At 49.9% G+C, this 20,318-nt stretch overlaps 1 protein-coding gene across 1 annotated transcript in view; it reads right to left on the bottom strand.

Annotated features, from left to right (window-relative positions):
* SLC44A3 (solute carrier family 44 member 3) overlaps positions 1–20,318 on the bottom strand; it is a 556,605-nt gene that overhangs the window by 512,221 nt on the left and 24,066 nt on the right. Inside the window, exon 2 of the mRNA XM_069231480.1 lies at positions 908–1,012. Within this exon, the coding sequence (XP_069087581.1) occupies positions 908–1,012 (105 nt within the window). The remainder of the gene's footprint in view (positions 1–907; positions 1,013–20,318) is intronic.

Raw genomic sequence — 20,318 nt, 5'->3', positions numbered from 1 at the left:
ATTTATGCTACGCATTATGATTAAATGATTACGTACCCAACCAATATATTGTTTATGCGTGTACGTCAAGAGAAGACTATTATTGGCATATTGAAAGAGGAAGGACTATGTTTGCAGAGACTGATATACAGGGGTCATCCCTATGATTGGTGGACAGTGGACTACATGGTTTCATGGGAAATGTAGTTTTTGAGTTATTGAAGTTTTGCTGTCTTTTATTGCAGTAAAGAGAGAGAAGCATCATCCTCGCCTCCGTGTCCTTAATAGAATTGAAAAGTCTTGACGCGTAAGCTAGGAAAATTTTTATTCTGGTACTGGGGGCCATCAATCCTGACTGCCGTGCCAATCGATGTATATGTTGACATATGGAGAATTTTAAAAAGCGGATGACACTCCACAGCGAAGTTTACATTGTTTCAGATTTATCAAGTATCTGTACTACAATGTGGATGGGTTTTTAGTGACTGTTTTTACTAGAAAGCTAATTTCTAGGCGACTGTACTGTTTTATTGCATTCTTAAAGCAAAAAATCCTACAAACAGTGAGTGTGTATTGATCAGGTAAATATGTAAATATTCAACTTGGAGCCCTTATTATTGTCCTTTTATTATACTCTTGTGTCTGTCCTTCTGCACTATGTACAGCTACAACTTTGAATGAAAGAGATTTATAAGAAAATTCAAACATAAATATGCATGCCGCAGTTCTCATACAAATTCCCTACAGTATCTGACCCTCAACCAAAGGGAACTAAAATCAAACACAAGAAAAAACACTTAACCTGTCTTTAAAACGTAAACAAATAAAAATAAAATAATATTGTTTCTGCCTCACCTGTCTGATGATATCAACATAATTTTGTGAATACATAGCTATCTTTAGTTCATAAAAATGGAAAACCACTTACTAGGCCAGCCCAAAACAGAAAAAAGACTATTAACCATGGAACGTCCGTGCATTTTCTGTATATCTGAGGCCTCCATTGTCTCGGTCGGGGAACGTCATCAGAAACCTGCAGAAAGAGGGTATTGTATTAATAATATTAATCTCAGTCTCAATTTCAATTTATTGACTGTTATTTAAGCGATATCAGGCAATTCAGAAATCGCATCCTTTCCACCTGTCATGTGTATTCGGGATTTCCTTGAAGCATGTATTGTAAGAATAACTTAGCAAAACTGAATTCCTTGTGGCTTCCCTCCAGTGTCATTTTTATATGTGACAAGGCCAAAACTCTTACAGTTCACTTAAAGATTGAGTTAGGCAATAGGTTAAGATACTTAGGTTAATGGACTCCATATCACTATGTACTTGGTGCTCTAGTTCTGAGATCACTTTCACCAATTTAATGCATTTTATGAATAGCAGATCTCATTTACTCCAGCTATTAATCCCTCCTCCAATCTACCCTAGCCTACCCCACTGCACTCCAATCTACCCCACTCTACAGCAATCCATACCACTACAATGTATCTCATTCCAATCCATTCCACACTACCCCACTCCAGTCTAACCCACTCCAAACTACCCCACTCTAATCGTCCCTCTTCAAGCTACCCTACTCCAATGTAACCCACTCCATTTCAATCCACCCTACTCTAATCCACCCAATCTACACCACTCCATCCTGTCCACTCCACTCCAATCTACCCTACTAAATCTTTCCCCACTCTGCCCAACTCCCCTCCAATCTTGACTCCACTCCAGTCTATCTAACTCCACTCCACCCCACTCCAGTATATCTAACTCCACCCACCCCACCCACCCCAATCTACCACATTCCATTCCAATCTACCCCACTCCACATCACTCCAATGTACCATATGCCACTCAAATCTAGCCCACTCCACCCCAATCCACCTCACCCCCAATCTACCCCACCCCATACTACTCTACCATGGTCTACCCCTCCCAATCTGTCCCAGTCCTATCTACCCTACTACTCCATTCCAATCTATGCCACTCCACAAAAATCTTCCCCACTTTACCTCACTCCAAACTACCCAAACTTCTATTGGTCTCCAGTCCACTCAACCCCACTAGACTCCAATCTAGCGTACCATAATCCACAAATCTCTCCCACTTCAATCTAGCCCATTTCATCTTAATCCACCCGACTCCACTCCAATCTACTCCTCTCCACTCCAAACCACTTCAATCCAGTCTACCCCAATCCAGTGCACTCCACTATTCCCCAATCTACTCCACCCCAGTCTACCCCAATTCAATTTAACTCACTCCCCCACTCCAATCTACCTCACTCCAATCTAGTTCACTTCAATCTAGTTCAATCCAGTCTACTCCACTCTTATCTACTACATTACAATCTACTCCACTCTACTTCAATCTAGTCCACTCTACCCCACCCTAGTCCAGTCTAACCCACCCCATCCAAGTCTATCCCACATCACTCCAGTCTACCCCATTCCCCCAACCTACCTCATCCCACTTACTCAAATCTATCCACACGCCTTTTTCCTTCTACCCTAACTTAATCCACCCACACTACCCCACTCCTCTCTAATCTACCTGACATTCCAGTCTACCCCACCCCAATCTACCCCGAAGGATCAATCATCTCACCTATGCTTTTCAACATCTACATGATGTCATTATTAGAATTGATCAATGATTTTCAACTCACATGCTACAACTATACAGATGAAACACAAATATTACTTAAATTGGAATGCTCCAAAGGCATTGAAAACTCACAAATCTTCAGTTGCCACAGAGCCGCTGATCAGTGGATGACTTGGAGCATCTCAAACTGAATGCTTCCAAAACGAAAATACTCACATGTGGCGAGTGGAAAAATTATGACCCACTGTGCGCCTGGCCTGACGATCTGAGACTACCTCCTCAGGTACCAAAGGAAGTTAAAAAGCTTAGAATTACCATGGACTCCAAGTTAACAATCAATGCCCAAGTGAGCAAATTAGCACAATCAAGTTTTATCACCTTAAAGACTCTGCAATGCATCTTCCCCCACCTTGGATTTCCACACAAGGTGCAGGCTACCATATCTCTTGTACTATCTAAACTGGATGATGTCAATGGCCTCTACCATGGAACATCTCTATCTATTATGAAAAAACTACAACATATTCAGAACTCAGCTGCCATCCTACTATTACATGTAAAGCCACAAGCCCACATCTCTCCTGCCTTGAGAGCACTACATTGGTTACCGGTTGCCAGAAGATCCACCTGCAAGCTGCTTTATATCACCCACAAAGCTATACAAGGAACAGGACTGCTTTTCATCAGAAACAAAATAACCAAATACATTCAACAAAGAAACCTCCACTCAAGATTGGCACCCTGCCTTCAAACACCACCATACAAGAAAAAGACATTAGGTGGTGCATCCTTCTCTGTTCAAGCAGCCAAACTATGGAATTACTTACCCCCAAATATGAGATCCACAGATAACTATCATGTCTTCAGAAGAAAACTCAAGAGTTGGCTCTTTCCTTCATGACCACCATATCCAAACAGCAATGGACTGCATATGCACGTGCTGATAAATATTTATATTCTGATTATGTGTATGTTTGAGATATGTATAGTTCTTTAAGAAATATGTATATTTACTATTTCATACTAAATTATACACATACTTTTTAAGCCTGTGTAACAAATGTATATTTACTCACAGTTAAATATACATGTGTATGCGTGTGTGCATGTGTGTATTTTATTCTATGCTTTGCTTGTTCATAGGTCATTGCATAGCTCCTAGATAAGTTGTTATATTAGATACTTATGAATCCCTGCTTTTTTTTAATAGCAAAATAAGCAAATGTTATCTTAACTATTCAACAGCATGTGGCGGGCGTGGCCTGACCTGCAGCCATGGCGGACGAGTGAGTGATCTGCTCCACCTAGGCCCGGTAAAAATCCTTATTATATCACCCCAGCAGGGGTTGGGGATGTCACCAGCTGCAGGGAGGAATGGGGGCACGGCCGAGAAGTCTCTGAAATAGATTGGAACCGCAGAGAGTGAGCCACTGGGACGCCGGGTGACTGGGGAGTCCGGCAGCGGCTGATTCGACACTGCAGGTGGGTGACGGGTGCACGAAGGGGAGCGGCCGGGCCGTGGTGGACCAGTGTGGCCTGGAGGGCTTGAAGGCACCACTTCTGATACGGTAGGGGGCCACACAACGGGGGATCACTGAGAGCACTGTGGCAGTGCGGGACGGCGTTGATGGAGTGCGGCGCCCCACCGCATTTTAAAGACAAGCGGCGACGGAGGGCCTGAGAGAGCCGCGCACACTGGAGGAGCAGCTGGGCCAGAATATTCGGCGTATATGCCGCATGGTGCGGCAGTGGGAGAGACATTGCCAGAGCACTGGCCGGCTGGGCGCAGTATGGTGGCACGGGCTGGCAGGGTCGGAGATATAGTGAAAATCATGTAGATTTCGGAAGAGACCCCCCAGAACGTGACCTGGCTGGGGACCACTTTTGCTCGGCCCCTGAGGACTACATGCTGCCACTGTGAAGTCCCACAGAGACAATAATCAGGCCTATAGACATTGATGGTCTTGGACTGTACCTATACTCCCACGCCCTTGGGTGACACATTAGAGGTGAGTGAGTGACGAACTATGGCGGGTCGCCACTGGCGATAGCCCGCCCCGATACTGGACCCTCCGTTGATGAGTCCCGCTCCGGGGAGAGGACAAGTGACCCTGAGAGAGGCCGCCGGGACCACTGCCAAGCCCTTGTTGAAGCTACCACCAGCTGAGCCGCATGACTACCAAATATTGGAACAGGGCAAAGTCACAGGGGAGGTGCCGAGACAGTGACATGGCCCAAACGAACATGCCGAACCCGATTCCGCACTCCTTACAGGCTACGCTGGACAAGATCCTGGGAGCAATAGAGGACTCTAAAACAATACTTCAGCTGGAAATTGGTCAGGTGTCAGTGGAATTGGGCCTGCTGAGAGCGGAACACCAGAAATTAGCAGACAGGGTTCAATGCCCTGAGACCACGCTTACGGATCTGACTCCTGCACATCAGGTGATTAAAGCCACTGTTGTGCAGCTGACTGATTGTATCCAGTGACTGGAACGATGGGTCGAAGATGCGGAAGGCCGGAACCGGAGGAACAACGTGCAAATTATCGGACTTCCGGAGGGTGTCGAGGGCAATGACATGGTGATTTTCCTGGAAAAATGGCTGAGGTTGGAGGTCGCCCCAGAGCAACTCACCCCCTTCTTCGCATTGGAGAGGTCTCACCGGGTGCCATCGAGACTACTTGCCCCAGGCCGGCCCCCACGAGCAGTGGTGGCTAAACTGATGCAGTACAGAGACAGAGACATACTGTTGCAACGAGCCAGAGAAGCCGGGCCCTTCCGCATGGAAAATGTAACAGTGACCCTCTTCCCAGACTTCACGGCAGAGGTACAGTCCAGACAGGCCTCCTATGCAGCGGTGAAGAGGGCAATGCGGGACGCGGGCATTCAGTACTCGCTTTTGTTCCGGGCCAGGCTGATGGTGATCATAGAGGGGCATACTACTTTTTTCAAACCTCGGAGGAAGCATGGGAGTGGCTGGAAGCACATAAAGCAGGAAGGGACCCCCGCACCACAATACGATTGTTGTCACAGCAAGGACGCAGGAGAGTGAGGAGACAACGGAACAGATCCTGTCTGAGCGCAGGGCCGACACCAGCACAGAATGCACTGGACAGGCGGGCTGTCCTATAGGCAGTGGCGTCGCTAAGACAGGCAGAACCAACTGGCGATATAAGCAGAGGTGACTCAGACCACCAGACTCACTCCACAGACTCAGACTCTCACCACTCTGATGAGGCTCCAAGAGTGACCCCCCCAAACTGCGGAAGATCTGGGATGATCCTTACCTAGTGACCCCGACCTCATAACGAGGGCACTTGTTTGAAATTGGGACCATGACGGCCATGGACCCCCATCCAGATTCTCGGCCGCTATTAATCGAATGGCAAGAACACTATGGGGGTCATTACAACATTGGCGGTAAAAGCCGCTTACCGCCGTGCAGAAGGCTGTCAACACACCACCGCGGCCGCGGAATTCCATCACGGTCATTATGCCCCACAGCCCGGAATCCGCCAAAATCCAGACACCCACACAAGTCCGCCACACCAAAGGTCAGTGATAAACTGGCGATAGCAAAACCTCCACCATCATGCCAACAGGAATACGCCCACACTATCACGACCCACAAATCCACGCGGCGGTCTTTCAACCACGGTATTCAATTGGCGGTACACACCGCCGCGCTCAAAATACACACACATTTACAAAACCCATCCACATTGGACAATTCCAAATACACACACCTGATACACATACACACACCACTCCCACACATCCAATACAATATAAAACACACACCCACATCACCCACAAACCCTTACGATCAGAATTGCGACTGAAGGCGAGAGTGAGACGCCACCATCTACAAACCAGCATCCCCAGGCACTCAACACCATCACGCACACAACATCCAAGCACCTCACACAACACACCTCTAAATATAACCCCACACATCACAACACACACCACCCCACCCCACACATCACCCACACCACCCCATGGCCCCGCAAAGACACCCCAGGTTCTCTGAGGAGGAGCTCAGGGTCATGGTGGAGGAAATAATCCGAGTAGAGCCACAGGTATTCGGATCACAGGTGCAGCACACCACCATAGCTAGGAAGATGGAGCTATGGCGAAGAATCGTGGACAGGGCCTGTAGTGTCCGCCAACGGTAGCGGTATTGCATGCACTCAACATGTCTTTCTCTGTCTGCCCCCCCCTTTTAGCGGTCTCCCTGTTCTTGTGTGCATTAGCATCATCAGGCAGAGGAGCAGTGTCACCGGAGCAGGAGGGAGCTGCATCCCACGTGGCCCTGGAGGGCGACATTACGGAGTCTGAATTTTCCAGTGGGACGGAGGGCGAGGGGAGCTCCACGGCGGGGACAGGAGCTGACACCAGCGATACGGACTCCTCCTATGGAGCTATGGCGAAGAATCGTGGACAGGGTCAACGCAGTCAGACAGCACCCAAGAACTAGGGATGACATCAGGAAGAGGTGGAATGACCTACGGGGGAAGGTATGTTCCGTGGTCTCAAGACACCACATTGCGGTTCAGAGGAATGCCGGCGAACCCCCACCTCCTCCCCCACAACTAACATCATGGGAGGAGCAGGTCTTGGCTATGCTGCATCCTGAGGGCCTCGCAGGAGTAGCTGGAGGAATGGACTCTGGTAAGTCACTCTTCACTGCTTTCACCCCCCTACCTGCATGCCGTCACATACCCCCACCCTCGCCCTCACCTCCATCACTCCAACTCCTCACAGATGTCCCAATATCACAAACCACACATCCCAAATCCAAGCCATGCATGCAACAACAAAGCATGGACACCCATCACCAAAGCATGGCCACTGCACATACCCATACACCCCCCTAAACCATCATCACACAAGATCCTACACAGGAATGCAACCACTGGGGTACACGGTCACCCACCCATTGCACACCATGGCACAAACAGATGCAATGATCATGCCTTTACATCCGTGCAGGACCCCTACCCAACGTCACCGGACAGGAGGGTCCAGATATGTCCACTCCACCCACAGAAGAGGCCCACAGTGATAACAGCAGCTCTGTCCAACTGGCTCAAGATGACCAGCCCAGCCCATCTGGGACCTCAGGACAGTCGGTTCCCCTCACACTGGCACAGGCCACTACAGAGCTTCCCCCCCTCTGGAAACACCAGCACAGCACCTCTGTCCCCAGGACACGTCAATCAGCAGTGTGTCCACCACTACAGGGAACCCAGGCTAACCCACCACCCCAACAACACCAGGGACCTGGGGGCAGTGGTAGTGGGCACACGGTTCAGGGGACAGAGGCACAGGAACACAGGGAAACTGGGAGGGCTGCTGTGCGACAGGGGGAGGACAGGCCCAGGGAACCCACTCTCCACAAGGCCCTCTCCAACATCATGGGAGCCTACCACCATTCCCAGGAGACGATGGCAACGATACTGGCCAAGTTTCAGGAGACCCAGCGGCTGCAGGAGGAACAGTATTTGGGCTTCAGGGAGGAACTCAAATCCATCAATTCCACCCTGGGCACCATTGTAGGGGTGCTGAAGGAACTCGTGAACACCAGGAGGGACACTGTGGCACAACAAGGGGCCCCTGACACTAGCCTGGACGATGAACTGCCCACCACCTCCGCCAGTGCTAGTGGACAGGAGGCACCCCCACAGGACCACCACACCAGCACCCCACCCTTCTGCAGATGGAGAACCACCCCGCAAGCGGTCCCTGAGATCCAGGACAAAGACAGAGAACAATGCCAAGACCCTCGCCAAGAAATGAGACCTCACTGCATGTCATCCTTCTGTCCCACTTTGTCACCCTGTCATTCCTTAAACTGCCCCAGATGCACTTCCTATGCCCCTTTGGACAATGCACCTGTGAGACTGATAGACTGGACTCTGCCATGGACATTCCTCCACATTACCCCTGACCATTTTACAACACCCTCCAATATTGAGCACTCAAATAAACACCCTTAAATCACAAAATAATCAGGAGTCTGTCTGTGATTTCGAAATTGTGTATTAGCAATTACAGTGGCAAAATGCTATATCAAATGTAATGTCAACATACCTATGTCACACAGCTCTAGTCCATGCGGAAAAAAAGCAGATGTCACACTGTGGGACCCACATCTGTGAAATCGTGAGGGAAAGTGACAACTCAGTGACCATACACTGGGTGAAAATGACAGACAGATGAGAGGTAGTAGAATTAAATCAGATGTAGCAGGCAGTGTTGTCTTCTTACCTGTGTCTCACTGGAAGTATTTCAGGATCACTGTGTTCCTGTTGTCTATGTCCTCTTCTTCTGCTTCCTCGTCTTCACTGTCCACAGGCTCCACACCTGCCACAACACCTCCATCTGTACCATCCTCCTGCAGAAAAGGCACCTGTCGTCGCAAAGCCAAGTTGTGAAGCATACAGCAGGCCACGATGATCTGGCATACCTTCTTTGGTGAGTAGAATAGGGAACCACCTGTCATATAGAGGCACCGGAACCTGGCCTTCAGGAGGCCGAAGGTCCGCTCTATAATCCTCCTAGTTCGCCCATGGGCCTCATTGTAGCGTTCCTCTGCCCTTGTCCTGGGATTCCTCACTGGGGTCAGTAGCCATGACAGGTTGGGGTAACCAGAGTCACCTGCAAATGTCGAGGGACAACTGTTAGACACACACTAACTCATAGGGACATCCCCAGACCCAGACAACTATTCACACTGTATTGGGTCCATGCCCTCACCAAATAGCCACACACGGTGCCTCTGGAGTTGCCCCATCACATAAGGGATGCTGCTATTCCTCAGAATGTAAGCGTCATGCACTGAGCCAGGGAATTTGGCATTCACATGGGAGATGTACTGGTCTGCCAATCACATCATCTGCACATTCATTGAATGGTAACTCATCCGGTTTCTGTACACCTGTTCACTCCTGCGGGGGGGCCAAGGCCACATGTGTCCCATCAATGGCACCTATGATGTTGGGGATATGTCCCAGGGCATAGAAATCACCTTTCAATGTAGGCAAATCCTCCACCTGAGGGAAAACGATGCAGCTCCGCATGTGTTTCAGCAGGGCAGACAACACTCTGGACAACACGTTGGAAAACATAGGCTGGGACATCCCTGATGCCATGGCCACTGTAGTTTGAAATGACCCACTTGCTAGGAAATGGAGTACAGACAGCACCTGCACTTGAGGGGGGATTCCTGTGGGATGGCGGATAGCTGACATCAGGTCTGGCTCCAACTGGGCACACAGTTCCTGGATTGTGGCACGATCAAGTCTGTAGGTGATGATCACATGTCGCTCCTCCATTGTCGACAGGTCCACCAGCGGTCTGTACACCGGAGGATGCCGCCATCTCCTCAAATGCCCCAGCGGATGGTGCCTATGGAGGAGAACAGCGAGCAGAGAGTCAACCAACTCTGAGGTACGTAAACACAGCTTACTCTGAAAATATTAGCAAATCGACATATGCCTGTATGAGTGTTTAGGCAAGGCTTAGATATGTGTGACGCAGTCCAAAATAATGCCATGTGGGCCCATGAAATGGCGGCTGCCTGACCTGTAAAGTGGGGCAAGGGGATATGAGGTAACTGCGCTGGTGTTGTACACCGTCGCGGTAGGCGGTCGAAGACCGCACCGCAATCCTGCATTGGTTAACATTGGACCCTATGGGTCCCAGGAGCCAATGACGATGTACGCCGGCAGTGACAGTACGCACCGCTGCGGACTTGACCGCCATTTTCTCTCTGTTCAATCACTTGATACCTGATCTTCGACAGGAGAGGACCTACACTGCAAGTGCTGCTGTGACCTCAGTCTGGAAGATACAATGGCTCGTGTGTCTGGGGAAAGGGACCCTGCCTTCAGCACAGAGGAGTTGGAGAAACTTGTGGATGGGGCCCTCCCCCAGTACACGCTACTCTACGGTCCTCCAGACAAACAGGTAAGTACACTGTGAGCATGCTGTATGGGCAATGCCTGTGTGGAGTGGTGTGGATGAAAGATGGGGGTGGTGAGAATGAGGCGTGCATGAAACGACAATGAGTGAATGTGCGTCATGGCAAGGGTAGGGATGCTGGCCAATGACTGTGACGTGCGGACGGTAATAACTTCTATTTTTCCCCTGTACTATTCCTGTAGGTCAGCGCCCAACAGAAGAAGGACATTTGGCATGCCATCGCCAAGGAAGTCCAGACCCTGGGTGTCTACCACAGATGGAGCACCCACTACCGGAAAAGATGGGAGGACATTCGCCGCCGGAGCAAGACAACGGCGGAGGCACAGCTGGGGATGGCCTCCCAACGTGGGAGGGGTGACCGTCGCACCATGACCCCCCTGATGTTCAGGATCCTGGCGGTGGTGTACCCGGAGTTGGATGGGCGCTTGAGGGCATCACAGCAGCCACAAGGGGGTGAGTACACTCTCATTCTGCTGATTCAGCGCGCATTGTAGTTGTCTGGGTGGGGGAGGTGGGCTGTGGGTTCCCCTAGGCCAGGGTGAGTTTAGTAGGCAAGGACCCTTCTTAAGGCAGGCCCTGTGGCACCCCACCCAACCTGTGTACAGTGCCAACTATACCTAGTCAGGCTCCTGTGACATCCATGTGTGCAGCAATCGGGCATAGCCTTGTAACCCATGTCCCTGGGATTGAATAGGGAACTCCAATTGCACGGCGTAGTGCAGGGGGCTTCTGTGTCTGTAGTGTCTGCCAATGGCAGCGGTATTGCATGCACTCAACATGTCTTTCTTCTGTCTGCCCCCCCCCACGTTTTGTGGTCTCCCTGTTCTTGTGTGCATTAGCATCAACAGGCAGAGGAGCAGTGGCACCGGAGCAGGAGGGAGCTGCGTCCCACATGGCCCTGGAGGGCTACATTACGGAAGCTGAATTTACCAGTGGGATGGAGGGCGAGGGGAGCTCCACGGCGGGGACAGGAGCTGACACCAGCGATACGGACTCCTCCTCTGATGGGAGCTCCCTTGCGGTGGCAGGCCCATCTGTGCCCCCCGCATCTACAGGTACAGCCGCCACCCCCCCTACCAGCTCCGCCCTCCCAGCAGCCCCTCAGCGTGTGTCCCGTGCCCGCTCACCCAGGAGGGTGGGCATCTCCTTCGCCCCAGACACCTCAGCCCCTGCCCCTGTCACCCCTGCTGTCCTCAGTGAGGAGGCCAAGGGACCTCCTCAGGTCCCTCACTGTTGGGAAGTCTACCGTTTTGAATGCCATCCAGGGTGTAGAGAGGCAGTTGCAACAAACAATGCATACCTGTAGGGTATTCACTCTGGTCAGGCAGCCCATCAGCGAGCTTTTCAAACTCTGGCCTCAGCACTAATGGCAGCCATTGTCCCTGTCTCTAGCCTCCCCCCTCCAACTTCCTCCACCCAGACCCAAACCCCTGTACCTCAGCCTATCCCAAGCACACCATCAGACCAGCATGCACACACCTCAACACACAAGGGAAGCTCTGGCAAACATAAGCACCACACATCCCACAGGCACTCATGCAAACATCAGACACATGCAGACACACCAACATCCACTGCCTCCACTGTGTCCCCCTCCTCCTCGTCTCCCTCCTCCCTCCCTGTCTCGTCTCCACTCACACCTTCATGCACTACATCCTCAGCGACTACGTCCATCACCAGCACACCCACCACCACACCCCGCTCACGTGCAGTCACCACCCCCACTACCTTTCACACGTCCCCTGTGTCCTCTCCCAGTGTGTCAGTGAGGCCACCTCCCAAGGTACACAAACGCAGCCACACACCCACCCAACAGCCATCCACCTCACGACAGCCTCCAGCCCATGCACCTTCACCCAAAGTCACCAAATGTACACCTCCTACAACCACTACCTCTACCTCCACTATTAAACCCCCTCCAGCTACCCGTCCCAGTGTTCCTAAGAAACTTTTCCTGTCCAACCTTGACCACTTTCCCTCAGCTCCCTGCGCTGCGCAGACAGTGAAATACGCGACGGGTGCAACTGCACCCGTCGCACAGCTTCCACTCCGCCGGCTCGATTCCGAGCCGGCTTCATCGTGGAAGCCTCTTTCCCGCTGGGCTGGCGGGCGGCCTGAAGGCGGCCGCCCGCCAGCCCAGCGGGAATGTCAGAAATACCGCTGCGGTCTTTCGACCGCGGAACGGTAACCTGACGGCGGGACTTTGGCGGGCGGCCTCCGCCGCCCGCCAAGGTCAGGATGAGGGCCAGAGTCCCCTCCAGAACCAGTGGAGATTGACATCCACTACCTCTGTCCTTGGCAGGATGAAGCACTCTGGGCACAAAGCCCCCTTCAGAACCAGTGGAGAAAGACATCCACTACCTCAATCCTTGGCAGGATGAAGCACTCTGCGCACAAAGCACCCTCCAGAACCAGTGGAGAAAGTCATCCACTACCTCAGTCCTTGGCAGGATGAAGCACTCTGGGCACAAAGCCCCCTCCAGAACCAGTGGAGTATCACATCCACTCACACAGTCCTTGGCAGGATGAAGCACTCTGGGCACACATCCCCCTCCAGAAACCAGTGGAGAATGTTATCCACTTGAGAGACTGTGGCTTTGCACTCCCCAGGATGCAGCAGTGGGCAACCTACCCACTGTAGAGACTTGAGAGACTGTGGCTTTGCACATCCCAGGATTGAACAGTGGGCAAACCACCCACTGTAGAGACTTGAGAGACTGTGGCTTTGCACTCCCCAGGATTGAACAGTGGGCAAACCACCCACTGTAGAGACTTGAGAGACTGTGGCTTTGCACTCCCCAGGATTGAACAGTGGGCATGGAGCCCCCTCGTGGATCTGGCATCGTGCACTCATCTGGCTGAGGTGCCCCCCGAGGTGCCTGTTTTATTTCTATCTGATGCCCCAGCAGTGTTCTCTCCGTCTTATTCGGGTATTGAGTGTGGGCCTCGCCCATGCATTTTGGGCCCAGTGGTCCACGGACTATGATAGTGGAATACCTTGGACTTGTATTCTTGGTGTATATATTTGTTTATAGTGTGAATATCTTTATATATGTATATATTTTGGATTACTGTCTTTGGATATATTACAATCATTCGACTCATTTCCTTTTGTCCTTGCATTCTTCCATGGGTGGTTATGGGGTGTAACTGTAATGTATCATGATGTATTAGTGTGTGTGTTGTCGTGGGTGAGGGTGGGGGTGGGAGTGTTGCGTGTTGCGTGTGTGTGTCACTGTTTTTTCCCTCCCCTGGGTTGTAGGTGCAGTACTCACCGTGGTCTTCGCCGCCCGCGTCCGTGCTCCTGGTAGAGGAGCAGGAAGATAAAGGCTGGAAGAATCTGAAGTTCCGGTTCCATGGCCTCCTGGTTCCTCGTGGGATGTGTAGAGGTGAGTGTTTCCCCTTCCAAGTCTTGTTTCTGCTGTGTTTTTGTTCACGGTGAAACGGTGGCGGATTGGCCTGTTGTAATTCTGTGGGCGGTACATTGTCCTCCGCCTGTCTGTTGACGGTTACCGCTGTGGTGTTTGTTTGTACCGCCTTGGCGGTCGGAGTGTTAAAGTGGCTGTCTATGTTGGCGGTTTCCGCCATGGTCGTAATTCCATTTTTTTTTTCACCTGCCTGTTGGCGGTTTTACCGCCGCTTTAACACCGACCGCCAGGGTTGTAATGACCACCTATATGACTTAGCGTTATTGTTCTGTTTGGTTTACATATGCTGGGCAACCGCCTGTTGCAGTGTTGCCCTGGGGAATGGGGGTTGGGGAATGAAGTTATATGTTTTTATTGCGCGTAGGAGGTTAGATACGCTGTAACCAATCCTGATAGTGGTGACTGGGGGCCAATAGGTAGAGATGAAGAACAGCTGCTACTGGGGCTGGGGCGTCCCTACTCGATTCAGACTCCATCCAATGACAGACTACAAACTGGTAACTTGGAACATCCAGGGGATGGGGTCGCTCATCAAGTGCCACAAGATCCTGGCATACTTAAAAAGAAGGGGGTACATATAGTATTACTTCAAGAAACACACCTTACCTGCCGGGAAGTGGACAAGCTGCAACGTAGATGGAGAGGGCAGATATTTGCCACCACGTACTCAGCATCTGTACGGGGCGCCATGATATGGGTGAAAGCTGGGGTTCCGTTTGAGACTATATCCATAGACACAGACCAGGATGGCCGTTACATAATAGTGGAGGGAAGGCTGCTTGGTAGACATGTAGCGCTGAGCTGTGTGTATGCTCCTAACCAGGAACAGATGCCTTTCTTACAGGCTTTATCTGGACGCTTGGCCGGATCCTCGAGTGGATGGTTATTGATTGGGGGGGACTTCAACTGTGTACTGGATACTGTAATGGACCGCTCCCTCCCTCCCTTACCTGGGGCAACGGCTCACAAGAGGACAAAGGGCCTGAATGAGTGGATGACACACTGGGGGTTAGAGGACGTCTGGCGGGTCTAGCACCCCCAGGATAGGGACTATTCATACTACTCAGGCCTCCACCAGATCCACACCAGAATTGATCGGGTGCTGTGCACTGGAACTCTTACCTCTGAGATAGCTCACTCCGGATACCCGGGTCGAACACTATCAGACCACAGCCTGTTACTTATTAACTGGTGATGCGCTGGAGTAAGGGCCCCCACTCCGTTATGGAGGCTACAACCGATGGCACTAGAGGACCCAGTTTATAGAGAAGGTCTTCGATCCCCCTTCTTGGAGAACATTAGCATTAATAAGGGTTCCACCGAATCTCGCCACATAAAGTGGGAAACCTTAAAGTTAAAGTTAAAGTTAATGACACGTGGCCACTGTATGGGACAATCGGTAGATCAGACGCACCCTTGAGCTCGAGTTAAGATTGGGAAAAGAAATACATAACAGGGATAATTAACGGGGCGAGGATCCGATGGCACAGCAGAGACTCCTTAAAACAAAAGTCATTCAATCAACCCCTGGAAAGGCTGAACTGCCATAACTACCAGAAGCACCTAGCATCCTTGCATGCAGAGGAGGGTAAATCCGGTAGGCTACTGCCATGGTTGGTGCGGCCCGGGGGGGGGATGCCCCGATCATGAAATAAACAAAGTATTTAAATCATACTACACGTCCCTCTATAGGCAACCTAAGGAAGATGTACCGGAGTTGCTGGAATATCACTTACAGTCCCTTCCACTGAGAACTTTAAAACACAAGGCTAGGGATCCCCTGGGGGAAGTAATAACCTTAGAAGAGGTAACAACCGCTATTTCACAACTAGCAGCAGGCAAAACGCCAGGCTTGGATGGACTCCCTATGGAGTTTTACAAGACATATGCAGATATTCTCGCACCCACATTGGTTGACCTTTACACGGAGGCATTCGACAGAGGCATACTCCCTGCGACATTGAGGGAGGCATTAGTGGTCCCCCTAACCAAGACCAAAACACGTGATGCTTCAGTGTCTGATTTCAGGCCCCTGTCCATGTTGAACTGTGACTTTAAGATACTAAGTAAGGCCCTGGCTAATAGGCTGCTACAACACGTTCCCCACCTCATACACGAAGACCAGAATGATTTCATACCTGAGCGTAACACCTCCCTGAATCTGAGACAACTATTTTCTCTCCTACACATACAGCATGATGAACGATACCCCAGTGCTGTCCTTCTCTCGGTGGACCTCGAGAATGCCTTTGATTCATTAAGATGGGATTATCTGCAGACAGTGATGACTCGAATGGGCCTGGGGAGAAATGGATACGATGGGTCGAACTACTGTACTGCCTCCCAGTGGCGAGGGTGCGAAAAGGCTGGCGGTGTCGGCCACGTATCCCATATTCCGAGGCACCAGGCAGGGATGCCCTCTCTCACCTTTGCTGTTTGCTCTCACCATCGAGCCCCTTGCAGCACAGTTTTGAATGGAGAGGCGTGGCAGAGAGGTACAGTGGGGTCCTATGGAACATGTCATATCACTCTACGCAGACGACCTACTAATTTATCTGTGGGATGGTACATCGGGAGTTCCCTGGGAACTCAATTTACTAGGGGAATTTGGTGGCCCATCTTTCCATTGACTCCGGGCATGGAACGTCCTCCTCCTGTCCTATTGATATCCCATGGTCCCCTGCACTTTCAAATATCTGGGTATACAAGTATTTCAGAATCTATGAGATGACCGAGATGGAAATCTAGGTAGAGCACTTCGCCCCTTAAGATTGTGCTTGGCGTTCTGGCGCTCTCTTAGGCTCTCCATGATGGCCAGGGTGTCATTATCCAAAATGATTATGCTACCCTGCCACTTATACTACTTCAGTAACCTCCCAGTGACTATATCGGTGAGCTGGTTTAGGGAACTAAATGCTCTCCTTAGGGAGCTCCTCTGGGATGGGGGCTGACAGCGAACATCTCTCTCCACCCTTCGTCACCCTACTGATGGGGGCGACTTGCAGTACCAGATTTTGAATTATATTACTAGTCATGCCAACTCCAGTGGGTTGCTAGGTGGTTTGCGGGTGAAAACTAGCTAGATCTGACCACATCCCGAGGTGATATAGGAACTGACCTGTTACTGGCTAGGATACTCAGCTCGAGGATCACCCTTCCAACACGAAACATCATGCTGACGGTGGCTCTGTCTTGCTGGAGACGTTGCTTGAGACATACAGGAGTGACACTGGCCTACTCCCCTGAGATACCTGGCTAACCCTTGGCGACATCGAGTCGCACCTTGCTGCGGAATCAAATGAGGGTTTGGACCCAGGCAGGAGTGACGACCTTGGGTGACATCTTCCGGGAAGGAGTCTTGCTCCCATTCACGGAGTTAGTGGAGGAGGGCGGAGTCCCAGGGGGGCAATTCCTGCTGTATCAGACATTGATCCATGCTGTAAGTGGGCTATGGCCCATGGTGAATACAGAGCCAGAGACACATACAATACTACAACTTTTACTGACAATAGGGGAAGACAATCCACTTGATCGCTCGGCTCTACAGAGCCCATAATAAGGCTACCCTGGAGTCTTTACAGACCCTAAGGACGAAATGGGAGGGGACGTTAGGCAAGGAGTTGACGGATGCAGAGTGTCAGAAAGTGCTGGCATACCCCCATAGAGTATCCCCTAAAACACGTTTCCGATATATCCAATATAATTATGTACCCAGAACATACCTCACCCCTCACAGGCTCCGAGTAGTATATGGTGGTGAACCCAGGGAATACCCCAGATGTAATGCTGTAGACTCAGACTTTAACTACATGATCTGGGAATGTCCCGATATACAGAGGGGCTGGAGGAGAGCGCTGGAGGATTTGGTGGGAACACTTGGTATGCAATTGGACCTAAATCCCTCCTTGTGTCTGCTGGGCTTACAAACCAGACCTGCCTCTAAGAGAGTTGGATGCAGGTTCTTGGACCTTGCACTGGTCCTACTCAGGCGTCGGATTGCCATGGCCTGGAAATACCCTACGGGCCTGGCCCTAGTGGACTGGAAACGGGATGTATCAACTTGGGCCCAGGCCGAATTAAAGGTATTACGTGGGGAGGAGGCCCGGGGGATGCTGACGCGTCGCATAGCCCCATTGTGGACCAAGATATTAGAGGCCTGGGAAGCACAGAGATGAGAAGTAGGTGGGGTGCGGGAACTCGGAGAGGACAAAGGCTTGTTAGAGGTGGGCTGTGGCACCACTTGATGGGGAGAGGAGATGTGGGGGACCACAAATAACAAAATACGACATGAAACAGAGAGGTCTTGATAATCTATTATTTGAGGTGGTAGGCCGGGTCCCGCTGCACCAACACCAACATATAGGTAAGGCCTCCACGGTCCAGTTGGGGATGATAATGGAGATCATCAGGAGGGACCCCCACCACTACACCGGGAATGGGTAAGGACTGAGGTAGAAATATAGACCCCCCCAAATTGGAGAGCTCATGCATGCCCCAATCACACCGCAGCACGGAAACGCCCCTCCAGCACATTGTTCTCATGTTTTCATTAGTTGTGTTAACAGTTTAAATGGTAACAACTAGGACGATAGTGGATGTCATATGATTGAAATGGAACAGAGGTTGCAAGGCCAGGTGATTGTAACCCAAAGTACTGTATATATAGAATACCAGTATTGCACCCGGAAGGGCCATGACACAATTCTGTACTGTCCATGAACCAGCTGCAATGTATATGTTTGAATCGGTGCCCTGAGCTAAGGGACATAACACTTGGCTAATTGTTATTCCACAAAGAAAAATACCAATAAACAAAGTTTAAAAAACTATTTAACAGCAAGCATTTTGCTATTGAAAAATTGAGGACAGATAAATGAATGTTAGAAAAGTACACTTATTAATTAACATCATATATTACAAATCTGGAAATTCTGTGTTTATACAATACAACTTTACCTTTCATAATATTATACCCATTATTATATTCCTTGAACATATATTCACTTACTATGTATTTACATATCTATTTATTTATTACTCTAGTCCTACTGTACTAGAGAATAAATATAAATAAATAAAATTAAATAAATACATTTAAAAAATAAATACATACAAATAAATAAATAAAAAATAAAATACAATGTACTTTCTTGTAAGCTTTACTCTGTCTCCCCATCACCCTATGTCTCTATCAATCTATCCTCCATCCCCACTCTGACTCTTCCCAAACCCATTCTACTACTTTGATCACCAAAATAACACGGCCTATGGTCTTCCTTCCTCTTCCACTTCTGGCTCAACCCACACCTCAGTTTACTACTTTGCTCTCCCAAACAGCCCTACTAAATTCTCCCTCATTTATTTCACATTTGACTCATCCAAAACCCCTTCTACTACTATGATCTCCCTAACCCCTTTCCACAGACTTCTCCCTCCTCCATCTCTCCTTTACTCATCCCAAGCCTCATCCTTTTACTATAAACTCCCAATTACCACTTCTGGGTTCTTCCCTCCTCTATCCCTCCATTACTCTAGTCAATCCAACTAACAAACTCACATATCCTCCGCTGAAATTAACTCATACTAATACTAATACTGTACTCATATTTCCCTATACTAATCTACCACTAATTCCTCTTGGGTTCCGGAGTAGCGTGCTACTTACAGAAAAGCGCTTCGCAACCTCGGCAGGGGTAGTAGTCGCTATATAAATACAATTACAATTACATCAATCCAACCCACTCCACTGTTCCCCAATGTACCCCACTTAACTCCAATCTACCCCACTATATCCCACTCTACTCTACCACATTTTACCCCGATCTTCCCTACTCCTATCTTTCCCACTCCAATGTACCCCACTCCAATCTACTCCAATCTTTTCCACTCTAATCTACCCCACTCCACCCCAATCTACCTCAATTCAATCTACCCCACTCCAATTTACCACGCTAATTTAACCAACCCCCACTCCAATCTACTCCCCCATTCAACCCCACTCCAATCTACCCCAATCCACCCCACTCAATTCCACCCCACTCTACCCTAACTTCACTCTATGCCAATCTACCCCACCCCACTAACTTTTAGCCATGTTGAACAGTAGTCACACTGGTGTACAACATGGTTAAAATAAGTTGCCAAAAGCTGCTGCATAAGTGAGACCTATTGGTTTTGCCAATACTTGTTCCTATATGAATTTACTATTATAGGGATCATCTATTGAACATGTTCCAACAAAGGTTCAAGACAGCCAGATCCAGGACAAACACAGACTCTGTCAATTATTTCCATTAAGGATCAATTGGCTCCATTG

This window comes from Pleurodeles waltl, chromosome 4_2 (genome assembly GCF_031143425.1).
Source record: "Pleurodeles waltl isolate 20211129_DDA chromosome 4_2, aPleWal1.hap1.20221129, whole genome shotgun sequence".
Classification (NCBI taxonomy): domain Eukaryota; kingdom Metazoa; phylum Chordata; class Amphibia; order Caudata; family Salamandridae; genus Pleurodeles; species Pleurodeles waltl.
This window is presented reverse-complemented; position numbering and strand designations above follow the sequence as displayed.